This window comes from Geotrypetes seraphini, chromosome 3, assembly GCF_902459505.1.
Source record: "Geotrypetes seraphini chromosome 3, aGeoSer1.1, whole genome shotgun sequence".
NCBI lineage: Eukaryota > Metazoa > Chordata > Amphibia > Gymnophiona > Dermophiidae > Geotrypetes > Geotrypetes seraphini.
Genome location: NC_047086.1, coordinates 291,443,823 through 291,464,102, shown reverse-complemented (window position 1 = coordinate 291,464,102; position 20,280 = coordinate 291,443,823). Strand labels below are relative to the sequence as shown.

The following is a 20,280-nucleotide window of genomic DNA, read 5'->3' as shown; positions in this document are numbered from 1 at the left end:
TTTAATTTTCATTTTCATATATCTCTTGAAACTATATTACCTGTATAAGAGTTATCTTGTTAATTTTGCTTTTAAAATTCTTTGTAAAGAAAAAGTTAAAAAAAGAAATCCACAAACTCTGTAAAAATGACTTCATGTTTTGGAAGTTCACACAATGGTACCTTGCGTGAAGGCTCACAATCACTATCACAGATCTCAAACAACTTCCTTCCCTCTGATATTCAGCTCATGGCAGTCATCGATTTTTAAATTGCCAACTGCCACAAGTTAAATTAGCTCCTGATATTCAGTGCCAGGCCTAATCAAAGGTGGCATTCAATATCTGGGCCTTTCATGACTTTGGGAAATTTATCTGGGTTGGGCTGAGATTCAATGCTAGTACCTGGATAATTATTTGGGCAAATTAGGATACACTGGTTATGTGGTCCTAACTTGTCCAGATAGTTATCGGGCAGTGGCACTGAACATGGTGTTGTCCAGATAATTTCTGGGTCTGCCCAGACTACCCACAGCTGCCGTCAGCTTCAGCAGGATTCTCCAGTTTAATGCCCCTGAATATATATACATGCCACCTGAACAGTATGATTAAATTAGGTAGGAGCTTCTTCATTTTTATCTTTATTTTTTTTTTTTTTTTGCATAATTCTCATATTTATTGCAAGTGTACAAATCTTTGTTCCTGTAATCATTCACAGTCTAACAATTTTTTTTTTGCTTGATCTATAAAATTTTTAATATTAACTCTTTGCATTTCTCTTCATTGCTATTGAATTTGGGCATATTTGAATGAAAATCAGTTATGCAGAAAATTATAATTGAATTCCTAATAAACAGAGAGTTTTGAAATATTTGTAACCGGATGGCACAGTGAGTAGAAAAAGTGTTTTACGCCTGCAGGAAGCTGTTTTTGGTGAAACTTGCAAAAACAACCTCAACATAAATTACACCATCTGATTTTCATAAGATCCAGGTCTAGAAAACAATTCAATTGAATGACGTCATAAACCTGAATCATTTTGATCCTGCCACTGTTTTCCAAGAGAAGGATTGTGTGCTGGTGGTTGCTTGCCAAGAGATAGGCTAGTTGACATATTTTCTTCTCTTCCTCTTTATATCCTTCCTTTGATGGTAAAACTTTCAATTCTTGTCCCTTTCCAAAATCCCAAACCTTTAATGATCCTAAATAGAAAGATAAACATCTAAGAACAAATCTCTCTTTCAGGTTTGCAAAAAAATATATTTGATTGCTGCAATTGTCCGGATTTCACCTTCTGGGTAGGTAAAACCAACATTTCAGCCAGACGTGACGAAACCTGGACAACTGCATGAAATCATGATGCGTGCTGCAGCAGCCCAAGAGAACACATTTGATTTGATTTATTTTTATTTCTTCCATTTGTGCGTCGCACATACCTATACAAGCTCTAGGCGAGATTACAGAGGAAGGAGTTAGAAGAGGGTAGGGAGGACTATGGAGGGCAGGAAGGAGTGGAGAGGAGAGAAGCATGTAGAACAGTTCATAGAAATTCCTAACTTTACAGATAGGAGCACCATCTATATAAATCAGCAGTTTCAAACTCAAACCCTTTGCAGGGCCACATTTTGGATTTGTAGGTACTTGGAGGGCCGCAGAAAAAAATAGTTAATGGCTTATTAAAGAAATGACAATTTTGCATGAGGTAAAACTCTTTATAGTTTATAAAGCTTTCATTTTGGCTAAGTCTTATTAATAATATTGTCATTTATATCTAAAGAGACAAATGATCAAGAAACTGTTTTATTTTACTTTTCTGATTATGATAAACATACCAAGGGCCTCAAAATAGTGCTTGGCAGGCCGCAAGTTTGATACCATTGATGTAAATGATATCTAAATGAATTAAAGGAATAGAAGGGAGGAACCGTTAAACAATAGAATTCAATTAATAAAATAAGAATGGAGTACAAATAATGGAATAAAATTTAAAATAATTCATGAACTGGAAGAAAAAATTGAAAAACAAAATCAAATAAGTCTGGCAAAAGTCCAGTTTCCTGAAGCAGCTCTGTTGCCTCAGCATATTTTAAATAATCCCAAAGGCAAAAGTGCAGACGGGACAGGTATCAGCTCGGGCTTTCCAGCTGCTGCAGCCCCGACTCATCACTTCCAGGCAGAAGATGCAGAGAGAGAACAATTCAGCTCTGAGAGAACTTTATATATTGCTTAGCTAGGGTTTTAACAATTTATGATAGAAAAGTAAATTATATATCATAGTACATTGTACAAAATTATAAAACCATTAAAAAAAAATAAAGACAATACATACTTCACAATGGGATCCTTTTACTAAACTGTGGTAAGCACAAACAAGTGCTTACTGCAGGTTAAAATGCACTCAGGCACACTTAGGCACTTGGAGGTGAGAAGTAGCCTAGTGGTAGTGCTACTGCTTCAGCACCCTGAGGATGTGGGATCAAATCCCAGCACTGCCCCTTGTGACCCCGGACAAATCACTAAGGGCCTCTTCTATTAAACTGCGCTAGCAGTTTTCTAGCGCAGGGAGCTGCGCTGAATGGCCTGCGCTGCTCCTAATGCTCAGAGTTCCTATGAGCATCAGGAGCAGTGCAGGCCATTCAGCACAGCGCTCTGCGCTAGAAAACTGCTAGCGCAGTTTAATAGAGGAGGGGGGGGGGGGGGTAAATCTTTCATTGCCCTAGATACAAAATAAGTACCTTTATATATAAACCATTTTGAATGTGTAACCAGAAAAAAAGCAGTATACAATTCCCTCCCTCCATGGTAGCTTTTACATGTGTACATGCAACTCACACACCAAAAATAGTTGTTATTTGTTAACACGGGAGCAGGTCTGGGATGGAGAGTAGTGCATGTTTAGTGCGTGAAAAAGAGTCATAGGTGCTCATGCGCTAATGGCTACATGCTAAAGGGAAAATTAATGTATGACCATTATTACTAAAATAGAAACATTAGCCATTTCCTGGCAGCAGTAAAAGTGGCCTTAGCTTGTGGGAAAGACTTGTACTGGGGCTAGTGCAGGCTACTCTTTAGCGCTGCTTAGTTAAAGATCTTCAATATAAACTATAATGAAGTTCAATGATACAAATAAAGTAGGGGTTCTTTTACCAAGCTACGGTAAGCACTGCGAGGGGCCGCTGAAAAGTTCTCAGCCCAACCAAGTAGAGAATGATGTGGAGCCATGAAACTTACAAGCTATTCCACACTTTTCTCAACACTTTTTGTTTCAGTGATATGAAATGAAACAAAAAGCGTCTAGAAAAGTATGGAATAACTTGTAAGTTTTGTGGCTCCACATCATTCTCTTCTTGATTGGACTGAGAACGTTTCAGTGGCCTCTCGTACACTACCGCATGTGAGTGGCATCACAAATTAGCATCTGCACACAAACTTGCTAGCTGCATGGTATGTACCAGTGGGCGGAGCATTGGTGTGTCATGGGCATTCCACCAACCAATGTGTGCATCATACAGAATGAAGCTGATATTCAGACTGCAGGAGTTAGCCCAGATATTCAATGCTGAGCCATTTCCGATGACTAGCACTGAATATCCGGGTGATTTTTGGCCAGTTTAAATTTATGACTTGTGGGTGGGATGTATATAGTAATTTTCTTCCTTAGCAGTACTCTCAGATACCTGTGCTGTTAATCACGAATGATTTCTTTTAAACAGCTTTACCAGGTTAAGGATATCATTCATTGAGTACAGTGGCGTACCTAGGGTATGTGGCACCCGGGGCCCATCATTTTTTGACACCCCCCCCCATGTAAAAAAATATTTTTTGTAATGACCATGAAATGGAATAAATGGTCAGAATAGAAACAGGCAGTGAAAATTTTCTTATATTCCAAACATAACATAACATAAATTATGTCTGAATTGTCATGACATCAGAAGTACATATGGAGTAGTTGCAGGTGATGTTTGGGACAGTTCTGATTGTGTTAGTTCGGTTTTATGTGTTTTTTGAATAGAAAGGTTTTTATTTTTTTTTGAAGGTTTTGCAGTCTATGGTCGATGTCAATTGGTTGTAGAGTTGGGGGTCGAGTGTTGCAGCTCGAATGGCTAGGAGGTTGTCGAACAGTTTTTTTCTTTCGACGTTTTTGGTTGGAGGGTGTGTGAATGGTGCGTGAGTTCTCCTATGTCTGTTTGAAGTGGATTGAATTATTTAGCTGAAGAAATTAGTTACCCCCTCATCCCACACACATTAATTCTCTTCCATTTTTGTTCCCATTATAAAAAACACTGATAAGTTCCCAGAAAAAAAATACATTAAAATAAGAAGTGAAAACAAAGGCCCCTACAGATGAGAACATAACATAAGAATAGCCTAACTGGGTCAGACCAATGGTCCATCATGCCCAGTAGCCCATTCTCATGGTAGCCAATCCAGGACACTAATACCTGGTCAAAACCCAAAGAGTAGCAACATTCCATGCTACCGATCCAGGGCAAGCAGACACTTCCCCCATGTCTTAATAACAGATTATGGACTTTTCCTCCAGGAATTTGTCAAAATCTTTCTTAAAACCAGCTACACTATCTGCTTTTACCATAACTTCTGGCCACTTCATTTTTAAGTTTAGATCTTTCCTTTCAAACAGAGACCTTGCTAGATGTCAAATACAGCACAAGGTAACTTCACATGGACTTAGCTGTGCAGGAAATGTGAATCTCCTCATACACCCACCATATAGTGCAAAAATGTGCAAAGGTCTGTTTTTTTCTTTCGATCACTACATAGCCTAATGCCACACAAGCAGCGCTGTTACAAACATATTCTGTAGGTCAATGCTAAGGATAACAAAGTTTCCTTCCTTGGACCAGAAGGAGATACTGATAAACCACTGGAAGAGATCCCAACACAACACCCAAAGACCCACTCAGTGTGTGAACCAATTGAGTGGAGTGGACTAACTGGGGGGTGGAAATGGGCCCGGAGTTTGCTCAGCAGAATTTCCCAGACCACCTCTTCCTCTCAACACATTGACACGCTGCCACCACCACCACTAGAAACACCTCACTGGGTAGGCCAGCTATGCTATAAACTTTATAAAACACATTATTATATTTTCTTATAAAGCACATATTTTAACTGAACTCTCTGACATCCTCAGCCTTTCCATTCACAAAAATAGAAGGAAGAAAAGTTCCCATTTCCTGCTGTTTCATGTCCCCGGCCTATACAATATTTTTTTTCTGCAGACCCTTCAAAAGTCTGACCAAATCCTCGTTTCACTTGCATTATAAAGTACTGAGGATGCCATCTCTCCCCAATCCCAGGTCCTAAAGTCTAAGACAGTAGCGCAAACTAATTCTGCCAGATTCAGGAAAAAAAATTTCGATTCGATTCAGCCTATTGAATTGGTTTTTCAATTCAATTTTCCTGCCCAGTTGGGTGATTTTTTTCAAAACTCCTGGTGGGTTTTATAGCTTTTTCACCCCCTTTGGCTTCTCCTAACCACACTGGCGCTGTGGTGTAAATAAAATAAAGAAACAAAAAGGACTTTTCCTCTCTCTGTTAAATCCTAGCTCACGTTTGCAGTCCAACACCAGCTCTGTCAGGATACACATTTCAAATCTGACATATTATAATCACAAAACAGAAAATAAAATTAATTTTTCTACCTTTTGTTGTCTGGTTATATTTCAAATCTTGTTGGTCCAAGGCTCTGGTTTTCTTCTGATAACTTGCTTGCCAGGGTCTCCATCTTTCTTCTTTCTGCGTGCTAACCATTCATCTGCCAACTCTGTCCTCCCTTTCCATTTCCCTTCCCTCCCCAGGAAGTCTGGTATCTTTCCTTTTTTTCATCTCCCTCCACAGATCCACCTTTTCTTAACTACCCTTTCATCCGGCATCTCTCCCTCCTTCCCCACCACCCCAGAGTCCACCATCTCTTCCTTTCTTTTCCCAATTACCCTCCTATCCAGTATCTCTATCCCTCCTCCACACCATCCCTTGTGTCCAATTTCTCTCCCTTTCAGTTCCTTCCCTCCCTAAATCTCATGGTCCATCATTTCTCTCCCTCTCCTCTATTTTCAGACCCATTATTTCTTCATCCCCCCCCCCCCCAAAGTTTGGCATATGCACATCTCTTTGAACACCCCCTTCCCTCCGTGTACTTCTAAACCAGGGTCCCCCCTTAAAGGTCTGCCTGTCCCCCCTTGAAGGCCTGCACCCCCCTTGAAGGCCTGTCCCACCCCCTTGTAGGCCTGTCCCCCCTTGAAGGCCTGTCCCTCCCCCTTGTAGGCCTGTCCCCCCACCTTGAAGACCTGCCTGCCTGTCCCCCCCTTGAAGGCCTGTCCCCCCCCCTTGAAGGTCTGCACCCCCCCCAAAGGCCTGCACCCCCCTGAAGTCCTGTCCCCCCCTTGAAGGCCTGTCCCCCCCTTGTAGGCCTGCCTGCCTGTCCCCCCCCTTGAAGGCCTGCACCCCCCCTGAAGTCCTGCACCCCCCTGAAGGCCTGCACCCCCCCCTGAAGGCCTGTCCCACCCCCTTGTAGGCCTGCCCACCCCCTTGTAGACCTGTCCCCCCTTGAAGGCCTGTCCCTTCCCCTTGAAGGTCTGCACCCCCCCGAAGGCCTGTCCCCCCCCCCTTTGAAGGCTTGCCTGCCTGTCACCCCCCCTCCCCCGTGAATGCCTGCCTGCCTGCCCACCCGCCCCACCCTGAAGGACCGCTCGCCCCCCTGGCCTCCCCGCACCACCTATGAAGCAGCACTACCTATGCTCCGAGCCTTGCCGTTCAGTCCCCACCACCCCCGAAGGACCGCTCGCCCCAATGACCTTCCTGCACCACCTATGAAGCAGCCGCAGCAGGATCGCGACGTCAGTTATCCCTGCGCTACTTAGGCACTGCTTCCTGCGCCGCGTTCCCGCCCCTCCTCTGACGTCAGAGGAGGGGCGGGGACCGCGGCGCAGGAAGCAGCGCCCAAGCAGCTCAGGGATAGCTGACCTCGCGATCCTGCTGCTTGCTGCTTCACAGGTGGTGCAGGAAGGTCAGTGGGGCGAGCGGTCCTTCGGGGGTGTGGGGGGACTGAACGGCAAGGCCGGGAGCACCCCTTCAGGGCTGGCACCCGGGGCGGACCGCTCCTCCCGCCCCCCCCCTTGGTACGCCACTGATTGAGTACTGCTTTTTTGTTTGTTTGTTAGTGCCAATGCTCTTGTGCACATACTTGTAATAAAATATAAATATAAAGTGAATATATATTTATATTTTATTACAAGTATGTGCACAAGAGCATTGGCACTAAAAACAAACAAAAAAGCAGTACTCAATGAATGATATCCTTAACCTGTTAAAGCTGTTTAAAAGAAATCATTCGTGATTAACAGCACAGGTATCTGAGAGTACTGCTAAGGAAGAAAATTACTATATACATCTTACCCACAAGTCGTATTGTTGTTGATACTATAATTGGGAGACTTGTCTACATTGTATATTTGTTGAGTGTTATCACTACCTATTACAATGACCAAGGACGGTTGGAAAACTGTGTTTAGCTTTCCCTCTGATAGAGTTGGCAAAATATTAGATGTAGCCACTCAATTTGATATAACTTCTATCACAGACACTCAACCTACAGCATGGTTAGAGTTGAACAAATCATTCAAATCAATTGTTAGTATGGAAGTCAATAGTGACCTATTGATAGAATACTGCAAGAAAGAACGGATTCCTAGAGGTCTTAGGATCCAAAAGGCTCCACAAATTTTTAAAGAAGACCAACAATTCATTGAAATATGGAATAAAATATTGAACAAATGCGCTCTAGACCTTATGCTTTTAATTATTGAAAATAGTAAAAATGTTCTTAATGAGCAAAAGAAGAAACTAGATGCTGACATTTGTCAATTAAAAACTACAACAGTTGAGACTGAATTTCAGGATAAATTTAAAAATCCGAATGAAAACATGGAAAAGTTTAGAGAAAATCTGAAAAGAAATAAGATGCGAAAATTTAAGAGATGAAATGGACTATGCGAATAAAGCACAGTTACTTATCGTAACAGGTGTTATCCAGGGACAGCAGGCATATATTCTCACATGTGGGTGACGTCATCTACGGAGCCCCGATGCGGACAGCATTTCAAGCAAACTTGATTGAAGATTCAAGCTTGCTGTGTTGCAACACGCATGTGTGCCTCCTGCTCCACTAGAGGGCGCATCCCCTCCTCGTGGTCTCCAGTTCACATAACTAGCAAAGAAGCCAACCTCGGGGAGGCGGGCGGGTTGTGAGAATATATGCCTGCTGTCCCTGGATAACACCTGTTACGGTAAGTAACTGTGCTTTATCCCAGGACAAGCAGGCATGATATTCTCACATGTGGGTGACCTCCAAGCTAACTGCAAAGGGATGGAGGGAAGTTGGCAATTTAAGAAAACAGATTACGTAATACCGATTGGCCAAAACGGCCATCGTTCCTGGACAATGTATCCAGACAGTAGTGAGAGGTACCCAGATGAGAGCACGCCAAGGACCCAAGCGTCCAACGTGAAGGACTCCCAACGAGGGTACAAGGCTCGCAGGCGTCCCCCGATGTGAAGAAAGCCCGACGGAGGCGCAGAGAGGGCCAGCCCCCATCCACACATCCCATCAAAAGGACGGAGACGGCTTGGCAGGGGCAGTCGGCTTCGGGCGCACGAGGGAGGCAAACGACCTCTCATGCTCCAACAAGCGTTTCGAAGCCGCTTCAATAGTGTCGTCAAAGAATTCCGTACTGACACAAGGGAGGTTAGCCAACCGGTCATGCGGCCAGGGAGGCCATGCGGCTGCGACAACCCGGGAGCTCCCGGCCGGTCAAAAACGAACCGCGACTTCGCGATTCGCAGCAGGAACGTTTAAACAAAATAATAAACAGGCGCACAGCGACGTCGAACTAAATTAAAATAAGAAATTGCAGTGCAAGAAGGCACATGGGGCAGAGCCTAAGAAAAACAGGACTTCTTGGCTCCGCGGAAAAAAACGAACTGGAGACCACGAGGAGGGGATGCGCCCTCTAGTGGAGCAGGAGGCACACATGCGTGTTGCAGCACAGCAAGCTTGAATCTTCAATCAAGTTTGCTTGAAATGCTGTCCGCATCGGGGCTCCGTAGATGACGTCACCCACATGTGAGAATATCATGCCTGCTTGTCCTGGGATAATAAAGTTTATTCATGGATGCATAAGGGCAATGATGTTGATAATAAAGATTCAACTGTTTCAGACACCTCAGTGTCATCAGTATCAACCAGTGGTGACAGCCAGTCCAAAATTTTTTTAAGACGGGGTCAACAAATAAGACGCGGAAAGACAAGAGGCAGAAGAGGTGCAATACGCTCGAGGCCGAACACCCGATCACAAACGCAGAAGAATCAGTGGTGATCAATCTATCCAAACATGTTTTGAATCTTGCAGAGACTGAAATTTTGACCTATGGACTCTCGTTTGTACCATCTACTCATTTTGATATTTTCCAATTTAATATCGATCTAGAGAAATTGGTTAGAAAACTACAACTCAGGATTTACTTTAATTCCTCTTCACCTATACAAGATAAAACTATATTGGCTCCAAAAAGTATATGGTCTCCACCAATACCACTAGATCCGCTAGTAAATGCATTTAAATCATGTGTTTTAAAAGATGTCAGCCTTTGGCAGGATAATTCTGCCAAACATTATAATAATCTAAAGAAAGAACAAAGAGTGGCTATAAAAAATCTCAAATCTGACAAATCATTAGTCATAAAGAAAGCAGATAAAGGTGGAGCAGTGGTATTAATGGATTATGAAAAGTATGATATGGAGATCTTGAGACAGCTACAAGATGAGGAAGTCTATGAGAAATTAATATTAGATCCAACTAAAAAATTACAAAAAATCATTAATAAACTAACCAGCGAGGGACTAAGAGAAGGATTCCTAACTCAAAAAGATTTTAAATTTCTAAACAATAAATTTCCAATAATTCCAGTCTTCTATACGCTGCCTAAAATATATAAAAGACTTGATAATCCACCTGGTAGGCCCATTATGTCATCTCAGGGTTCCTTATTAGAACCACTATCCATGTTTATAGATGAATTTCTCAAAAATGAAGTAAAGAATATTAAATCCTATATTCAAGACTCCAGAGATTTGATGGTCAAATTAGAAGAAATTCCAGTTGAAATGTTTCCATTTATTATAGTATCGCTAGATGTCACTTCACTATACACATCTATACCTCAAGATGAAGCGCTTGACACCTTAAAAAAGACATTTGATAAGAGAGAAAGACCAGTACCTATACCAACAGAGTTCCTTTTGTCTTTGGCACGATTAGTCATGAAAGAGAATTTTTTCATGTATAATGGAAAAATTTTTAAACAGAAGAAGGGAGTGGCGATGGGTGCCACCTTTGCCCCCTCAGTGGCGAATTTGTACATGGCAGATTTTGAACTTGTTTGGTTAGAAAATTCACCTTTTAGTTCCTGTATTTTCAAATGGTACAGATTTATAGATGATGTTTTACTTCTTTGGACTGGTACAGAACAAGGTTTGCACTTGTTTATAACATGGCTTAATAGCTGCGACAACAACATTCAATTCACTGTTCAATATTCAACTAAAAGGTTAAATTATTTAGATGTGATGGTGATCCAAGATTTAGACCATTTTGAGTTCGATTTGTATATTAAATCGACAGATAGAAATACTTTCCTGGACTTTCAAAGCTGTCATCCTGCATTTCTAAAGAAGAACCTCCCCTTTTCTCAGTTTTTAAGACTGAAAAGAAATTGTACCAATAATAAAAGTTACAACAAACATTCAAAATTTCTAATTGAAAAATTAGAACGCAGGGGTTATCCAAGAAACCTCTTAAAAAAGGCATATTAACATCGGGATCTGGATAGTCCCTTCAGTTGTCATTATCCCTCCTTTCTCTGCACCCCACATCAATAACACCAAACACATTACTGTGGTAAATAGCCGCAGCTCTTTATTAAATCACATTAACCAATAAATTAACTTGCATAAATTAACATCATTAACATATTGAACCTCAATTAACAATCAACCTCAGCAAGCTCCTCCCGAGCTACCCTGTGTAAACAGTACCTTTGCCCCCGACCCCGCCACCAACAGCAAGTGTCTGAGGGGTGGCATGACCTCATGCCCCTTTAACCCGGGTCACCTGACCCCAAGGCACGGCTCCCAGCCGGCCCACCGCTCATCGCCGGATGAGCCCCAGCACCCAGTAGCTCGGGAGACCCGCCTCCCATGCCACTCAATCTCATTAAAGGGAGGGAGGGTGGGCAAATTCTGCCTTGGAGGACCTGCAACGAACTTAGTCCTCCAAGGCTCGTATCTAAAAACCCTCTGCAGAAACGCCCCCTTTTTCTACACTACCCTACCCCTGCCTTTCCTTTTGGCGCGAACCCCTCCCCTTCTTCGATACACTTCTCCTTCTAACGGTTCTCATCCCCCCCCCCCCTTCCTACCTTGCCTGAATACAACCCCAGGGCCTCCCAGCCCCGTGTTAAACTCCGCCCTTTGAGACCAGCTCTCGTGCTCCTTCAAAAGGGCAAAGTATTATCATCGGGAATGGCTGTTAGAAAAACGTATTAAAGGTATGGATGATAAAGATCGAATGACATGTGTATTGAAGTATTCTACTGCAGGAAAAGAGATTGCTGACATCATGAAGGATAATTGGAAGATCATGAAAACTAGTCCTTTGTTTCAAAATACGGATCTGCAAATTGCATTTTCCAGAGATAGAAATTTAAAGGAGATATAATTATCACCTGCAGTACACTCACATGAGATCATACAGAGTCCACTCCCTAATGGATTCTATAAATTTGGCAAATGTACTATCTGCCAAATTACCTTACCTTTGAAAGAATTCATCAGCCCAAAAAATGGAAAGATCTATAAAATTCAACATTTTCTAACCTGCTCTTCGGATCATATTGTTTATGCCATTATTTGCCCCTGCGATAAGTGGTACGTGGGCATGTCCACTAGACCTTTTAAAATCAGGATCAGTGAACATAAGTCTAATCTGAAGTGTGGGAGACTAACAGCCCCCTTGGTTGAACATTGCACTATAATGAAACATAATTTTCAAGATCTAAAATGTTTTTGCTTTGACAAAATCGTATTAGATAGAAGAGGGGGTGATCGTAAAAGACTCTTAATGCAGAAAGAATCGCACTGGATTTTTAAAATAGGTTCCTTAAAACCAGCAGGTTTGAATACTACAGTGGAATGGAGCTCGTTCTTTTAAATTGAATTTTAGGTCTAAATTCAAATTTAATTGATGGTAAAATGTATAATCATATTTGACTTCTGTAAATTTATTTCCAATAGGCTCTAATTCGTGGGCTTTAATATAATATAGCAGTGTTTTAATTTAGATATAGTAGATAACATCAGCGAGAGTACGTCATGAATTTTTAATGGCTTGCTGTTATAGCGCATGCGTGGCGTACTGACAGTGCTAGCGCCATTTTCTGCTATACAAATCAAAGGCAGAGCAGCCCAGTAAGTACCGCACTTTGAAAAGTTTTAAGATAATTTATAGTATTATAGAGTTTTAAATCTTACACATGTTTATGTTATTTTATTTTAGTTATTAAGTGTCACGACCCCTGAAGAAGCCGAAGAATCGGCTAAACGGGTCCCGTTGGGCTAGGACAGCTCTAAGATAAGTGCTGTCTTAAAGTTTATATCTTTGCACAAATCACTTTATATTTATATTTTATTACAAGTATGTACACAAGAGCATTGGCACTAAAAAACAAACAAAAAAGCAGTACTCAATGAATGATATCCTTAACCTGTTAAAGCTGTTTAAAAGAAATCATTCGTGATTAACAGCACAGGTATCTGAGAGTACTGCTAAGGAAGAAAATTACTATATACATCTTACCCACAAGTCGTATTGTTGTTGATACTATAATTGGGAGACTTGTCTACATTGTATATTTGTTCAGTTTAAATTTAGCCAGCCAAGTTGATGTTCAAAACAGCCAAAGATATTCCACCTATTTTGACGGCCTAATTTGGTCTACAAACCTAGCTGGTAATGCCTGAATATTGGCAGATAGCCAGTGATATCACGCAGTATAACCAGCTACCCACTAAGTGCACCTGGCAATATTCAGCAGGAAAAGGCCCACTGAATATTGCTGGATAGCTGGTTAAGTGCCGTTTAACTGGCCAGGAGCTGTTCCTGGCCAGCTAAATGATTTTAAATATTGGGTGGAAGCCCAGTCAGCAGATTAACCATTCCCCTTAACTGTATCCATGACATCCTGTTTGTCTGTCTATTTAGATTGGAAGCTCTTTTGAGCAGGGACTGTCTTTTTTGTGACTGTGTACAAGCACTGCGTAAGTCTGGTAGCGCTATAGAAATAAATAATAGAGAAATTGGTGGCCCACATTGCAAGGCATTCTTATGTGCATCAGCTTACAGTATGCCTGCCATTGATCAGGTGTAAGCTGTTGCACCTACGTTTTGGCATGCCAAAACCACATTGCTTTACTATTCTATAAAGGATTAGAATTCAGATGTGGGCAACTCCGGTCCTCGAGGGCCGGAATCCAATCGGGTTTTCAGGATTTCCCCAATGAATATGCATGAGATCTATGTGCTTGCACTGCTTTCAATGCATATTCATTGGGGAAATCCTGAAAACCCGATTGGATTCCGGCCCTCGAGGATCGGAGCTGCCCATGTCTGGGTTAGATGCACCTTCATGCCAATATAGAACTGGCACTAAGGGCAAGATTCTATAAGCGGTGCCTAAATCATAGTTAGGCACCTTTTCTAGAATAGCATAGAGCGACACCTAAATCGACTCCAAATCTGCTCCTTTCCATCCCTACTTGACGGTAGGTGCTTCGGTGTAGATGCCTACTGGAAAAATTTTTTTTTTTTTAAATTCTTTATTCATTTTCAAAATTACATTAAGTGTTAAATATATTCATTCACATTAACAATAAGTACATCACTTACAAATAATCATTGGTACATCATATAAATTCTTATCCCTTCCCCTTTCCCATCCCTCCCACCCATATATTCCATTATCATATAAAACATGTATTAAGAGAATTCCCCCCTCCCTACACCTTAAATTGATAAATATAAGGGAAACAATTTCAGTTAATCTTTACAATATTTTGTTAATGGTTAATGGTTTCCATACATCCTGAAATTTATTGTTTCATTGCCCATATATTATGAATTTTTGGAAATCAATTTGGGACCAAATTAATAATTTATTAGATAACCCAGTGGCATTATCCTATGATACTGTGATATTTGGAATGGATATGAGAGCAAAAAGTCAGATTTCTGCGAACAACAATAAATTATTACTAATAATGACTGGGGTTGCCATTCAGCAAATTACATATAATTGGAAGGATTGGAGGAGATTAAATTACAACTTCTGGTGGAATTCTTTATGTCATATCTACAAAATGGAAAGATTTATTGCATTACAACGGGGATATTTTAAAAAATTAAATTATACTTTCAATTATTGATGCAAATTCAGGCAATTAAAAAATTTAAGTTAGGTGTCTAAATTGGCGAGGCACGCCAACCTAGGCATCTTTTATAGAATCATTCATTCAATTTTCTATACTGTTCTCCCAGGAGAGCTCAGAATGGTTTGCATGAGTTTATTCAGGTACTCAAGCATTTTTCCCTGTCTGTCCAGGCAGGCTCACAATCTATCTAACGTACCTGGGGCAATGGGGGGGATTAAGTGACTTGCCCAGGGTCACAAGAAGCAGTGTGGGTTTGAACCCACAACCCCAGGGTGCTGACACTCAACTTTTTGTGTTGGATTGACCCAGCCTTGTACTAACAAAAGACTTGTTATCTCTGGATTACAACATTACAGTGACCCCTGATGCAGGCGTTTTGATCCGCCGAAACACAGTGCTGTGTCGGGTCCACAGTTTATATATGTCCTTTTATTGGAATAAACAAGACTCTATTACAGCAGTGATCCTACGTGGAGTGTTCATTGTACGTTCCCACTATTTCTTGTGTGCTTTTGTACCCGTAGGTTTTTGTCCTGTAGGACTTTTGTTGTTTGTCTTTGCTTTAACTACTGCGCCACACTCTCCCTATCAGGGCTTACGAGCTTTTTTTTGTCGCACCTACACATAGGCGCCATCTTATCAAATTGCCTCCATAGAAAATATACAATCCTTTCACTATAGGCTTCCAATACATTGGTTTTATCTAGCAGAGGACCTTACATTCTGTATGGAGAAAAAAGAGACCCTGTGAGACTGTTACTGGTCCAATATGCCTGGAAAGGAAAGGAGGGGGAAAACCCCGAGTCTTCACTGAATAACAGTGTGTATAAGACTGTGCGTTTGTGCATGGACCATTTCAGCTCAATTGTTTCTCTTCTGATGGTCACATTTCCTTACCATTGCATGCCCCTGTGGCAAGATGATATCCAGAATTATCAATAGCTGCAGCAGTCACTTCAATTGTTGTCCCATGGGCATCTGCGATCTCATATATTTGATAACCTGTCTCAAACTCCCACACCTGAAAGAATATTCAGTTACTCATAAGCATTTTAACCTGGTTAGTGCGTATAATAATAATAACAACAGTTTATATACCGTAGGACCGTGAAGTTCTATGCGGTTTACAATGATTAAAAGATGCTACAGATTGAGTAGAATTAGCAAAGTTAAGAGCTAGTGATAAACAGCCCTAGAGATCAGATATTGTGGACTAAGATTGTACAGGTCAGTTACCTAAATACTTCAGGAACAGATATGTTTTTAGATTTTTCCTAAATTCCCCATAAGTAGTAGGCATAAGTAGTTGTTCCAGGTCTTTACCCCATAATGCTGCCTGATGTGTGAGAAGATGTTGATGATGTTTTTTAAATTTATATCCTCTAACCAGTGGAGAAACAAAATTCAAGTGTGAGCTTCTCTTATGTCTGTTGGTTGTGAAAGAGAAAAGGTCAGTTATATATTTAGGAGCTAATCCGAATAGTACCTTAAAGCAAAAACATCCAAACTTGAAACTCACACGTGCCTCTATCGGCAGCCAATGCAGAAGTCGGTAGGAAGGCGTTACATGATTGAACTTCTTCAACACAAAAATTAGCCTGACCGCCGCATTTTGTACCAGTTGTAATCGCTGCATATTCTTCTGGGAAATTGCCAAATAGGCGATATTACAGTAATCAAGTTGACTCAGTATAAGGGATTGTACCAGAATTCTAAATGATGAAACATCAAAATATGCTTTAATGGACCGAAGCTTCCAGAGAGTGAAAAAACCCTTTCTAATCAAGGAGTCCACCTGGTCTTTCATGGTTAGGTTCTGGTCCAATGTTACGCCCAATACCTTTATAGTAGATTGAATAGGATAACTGAGTTTATTGATGCACAGTGATGATGTAGTGTCAAGCGGGTGTGATAAAGCTACAAAGAATTTTGTTTTTTCCAAATTAAGCTTTAATCTGAATTCACTCATCCATTGCTCCATCAAATTTAGTGCTTCTGTTGCCTTAGGGGTAACTTCTGAAAGAGAGGTGGCGAATGGGATAATGATCGTAAAGTCATCTGTATAACTAAATAATTTTATCCCCAGCTGGGACAGTTGCATACCTAATGAAGACATGTAAACATTGAAAAGCAATGGGGATAGTGGTGACCCTTGCGGCACGCCAGATGGATTGCTCCAGGTATCAGAGAGATCGTAATTAAAACGTACTTGTTAGGTGCAGGACTTATGGAAACCTCGAAACCAGTCTAAGACTTCTCCTCTGATTCCAATTGCGTCTAGGCATTGTAACAGTTTCCCATGGTCCACTAAGTCAAAGGCAGAGCTCATGTCAAATTGCATGATCAGAGCATTAAGGCCCTTACTAAATAAGAAACACAAAATATCCAAGATAGTCGCAATTACTGTCTCAGTGCTAAACAAAAGTCTAAAATCAGATTAAGTTTCGTGCAAAAGAGAGAACTGATTAAGATATTCCATCAATTGGGTATGATTTTCACAATAAATGGAATGGATGCTACTGGTCTATAGTTGGTTACTAATACTGATGATTCTTTACGATTTTTTTTAAATTTGGGTTATTATAATATGGCAATTATTAGTGAGGAATTTTCCATTTTTTAAGTTATCAGTTAAATAATTCAGCAAAGATAGTTTAAAGTCTAATGGAGCTGCTTTCATAATTTCTGGGGGACATGAGTCCAAAACACAGTATGATTTATTTACTTGTTATATAATTTGATATAATCATTCCATTCTAAATCTTGAAAGGAACTCCAAATCATGTCTGCTGGTATTTCATTTCATTATATGTTAGCTATTTGATGTTCATATATATCATATTCTTGTGAATGGAGAACTAGGATCGTGACTATTATTGTACAGATAGAGACGACATATTTGCTACATTGCACTGGAATTCACATCTATTGCACCATGACTGCATAATCTTGTATCTGTATTGTGATAAAAGAAGCCTATTGCCTCTGTGAATTGATGGTATCCATAAATAAAGATAGCAAAGACATTTACCTGGTGGAGATGTTTGAGGACAGCAGGCATATATGAGCATAAGAATATAAGAATAGCTTTACTAGGTCAGAACAATGGTCCGTTAGCGCAGTAGCCCGTCTTCACGGTGGCCAATCCAGGTCACTAGCAGCTGGCAAAACCCCAAATAGTAGCAGTGTTCCATTCCACCAATCCAGCGTAAGTAGTGGCTTCTCCCATGTCTGTCTCAAAAGCAGTTTATGGACTTTCCTCCAGGAAATTGTCCATGTGGGGGACATCATCTATAGAACTCAGTATGGATACTGCCAAGTGCAATGCCACTTTAAATCTTTAGGTTTGATCCAATCAGACTGGGGATTTTGAACTACAGTCCACTCGAGGGGGCAATACTTTCAAAATAGAACAAAACACAAAAGACCCCCCACCCCTCTCATCAAAACTGGGCAAGTTTCTCAAATAATATAATCATGTAACATTTAAAAGCTTTAAAATATTTAAATGTGCTCATAAGCTCTTCAGCAAGGCGCCACAACAGCGGTACAACGTCGCTGGAATGGTGCTTGAATTTTAATCATAACACATTGCATGGAGCAAGGATTCTCGCTTCTACTGGAGTGGCAAATGTTGTGGCTCCACAAAAGCTGATTAACAGTAGGCATCTTTTTTCAACATCAAGTGTGTAGATCAAAGGACTCAGCTACTGCACACTGCAAATAAAATCAATATAAAAAGCTTATCCTTCCAGCTTCCTGATGTAGTTTAGCAAAACATAGACTGTGTTGGAGCCATGAACTGACCTTTTCAAATAAGTGGTCTACTGTTAAACAGTTTTTGTAGAGCCATAACATTTGTCACTCCAGTAGAAGCAAGAATCCTTGCTCCATCCAATGAGTTATGATTAAAATTCAAGCACTTTTCCAACGACGTTGTACCGCTGCTGTGGCGCCTTGCTGAAGAGCTTATGAGCACATTTAAATATTTTAAAGCCTTTAAATGTTACGTGAGAAACTTGCCCAGTATTGATGAGAGGGGGGTCTTTTGTGTTTTGTTCTACTTTAAATATTTAGGCAGTGTCTACATTTCATGCATGATATAGGCCAGAGAACAAATTCACATCAAGTTGTATTAGATCACCAGACCTCAAATACCCAAGGCACTACTTGAGGGAAATTTCGTGCCCTTACTGGGGTGGTCAATTCATCATTGGTCTTGGTAAAGTGCTTGTGCTATAAGAATTAATTTAAATATTTATACTGTCAAACTTCAATAAATATAAAGTGCATAAGGTGCTTTAAGAAGGGAAGCACTTATCTTTTGTGCCCGAAGGCAGCCCACCGTTTCATGCTCGGTTTCATCAAGGGCTGTGCCTCCTTCCACTAATTGCACCAACTTATTCAAAGAGCCTTAACAAAGCCACAATAATCGGCTCTTTGAATAAGTTGGTGCAAAAGATAAATGCTTCCCTTCTTAAAGCACCTTATGCACCTAATGCACTTTATATTTATTTAAAATTGATACTATAAATATTTAAATTAATTCTTATAGCACAAGCACTTTACCAAGACCAATGATGAATTTACCACCTCAATAAGGACACGAAATTTCCCTCAAGTAGTGCCTTGGGTATTTGAGGTCTGGTAATCTAATACAACTTGATGTGAATTTGTTCTCTGGCCTTTGGGACAAATTATTTACTTTTCTTCATTTTCAGTTGATACATTTCATGCATGTCATGTCTTCCCACCTGATGTCGGCTCATGGGACCATCAATTCAGTAACAAAGTTATGAAGTCAACTAGGGGAGGAGGTGAGCAGATTGTGAGAATATATGCCTGCTTTCCTCAGAGAACACTTGCTACAAGCAGGCATAATATTCTCCCCTCCCTTTAAACGCCTTTCTTTCTTTCTCAAGATGCCCCTCATGTATTCAGATATTCGCTATCCATAGTACTCCAATTCAAATGGAAGTTCTAAAGAAATACTCAGTTACTCATTACCCATTGAACCCCAATCTGTAACTTTCCCCTCTTCACTATTGTATTATATTTAGACTCATTGTACGATACTGTATTAGACTTATGTATGGTGTTGTCTTTAGACTTATTGTATTGTATTATATTTAGACTCGTTGTATTATATTGTACTGTGTTGTATACACTCATTGTATTATATTGTATTGTTTTGTCTTGTATTGTATGTTGACTTATTGTATTGTATTGTGACCTTGTTATTCGCTGAATGTCCAGCCTTCTTACAGTGTGAACCGCCTAGAAGTCACCTGACTATGGCGGTATAGAAAAATAAAGTTATTATTATTATTATTATTAAATGTGGGACACCCTAGCTGCCAGGATCATGTCTCTGGAAGAGGTTAAATACTGAATATACTGTATAGGAGCCTGGAAAAATCCAACAGGGTTGGAGGGAAAGTTTGGCTTTAAGCAGAGAATAGCTTCTGCAGAACTGCTTTTTGAAACTGACTGTCTCTAAACAGTAGTGAGAGGTAAATATGTGAAATGAAGACCAAGTAGCTGCTTTGCAGATATCATCAATTGATGTAGAGTGAAATTGAGCTACCGAGGCAGCCGAAGCCTGTACATTGTGAGCTGTTACACGACCTTGCAGCATTAACCCAGTCTGAGTATATGCACAGAAAATACAGACTACTAGCCAAGTGGAGATGGTTCTTTTGGAAACAGCAACTCCTAGCCCTATTAGGATCAA

The 20,280-nt window shown here is 40.6% G+C and overlaps 1 protein-coding gene across 10 annotated transcripts in view; it reads right to left on the bottom strand.

The window, feature by feature from the left end:
* WDR64 (WD repeat domain 64) overlaps positions 1-20,280 on the bottom strand; it is a 249,732-nt gene that overhangs the window by 111,520 nt on the left and 117,932 nt on the right. For all 10 annotated transcript variants that reach the window (XR_004538666.1, XR_004538667.1, XM_033935909.1 and 7 more), the window contains 2 exons: positions 15,444-15,567; positions 1,007-1,179 (listed from right to left, as the gene is read on the bottom strand). Coding sequence is in view for 8 of the 10 variants with exons in the window: in XM_033935909.1 (XP_033791800.1) it covers positions 1,007-1,179; positions 15,444-15,567 (297 nt within the window). In the remaining 2 variants the exon portion in view is untranslated. The remainder of the gene's footprint in view (positions 1-1,006; positions 1,180-15,443; positions 15,568-20,280) is intronic.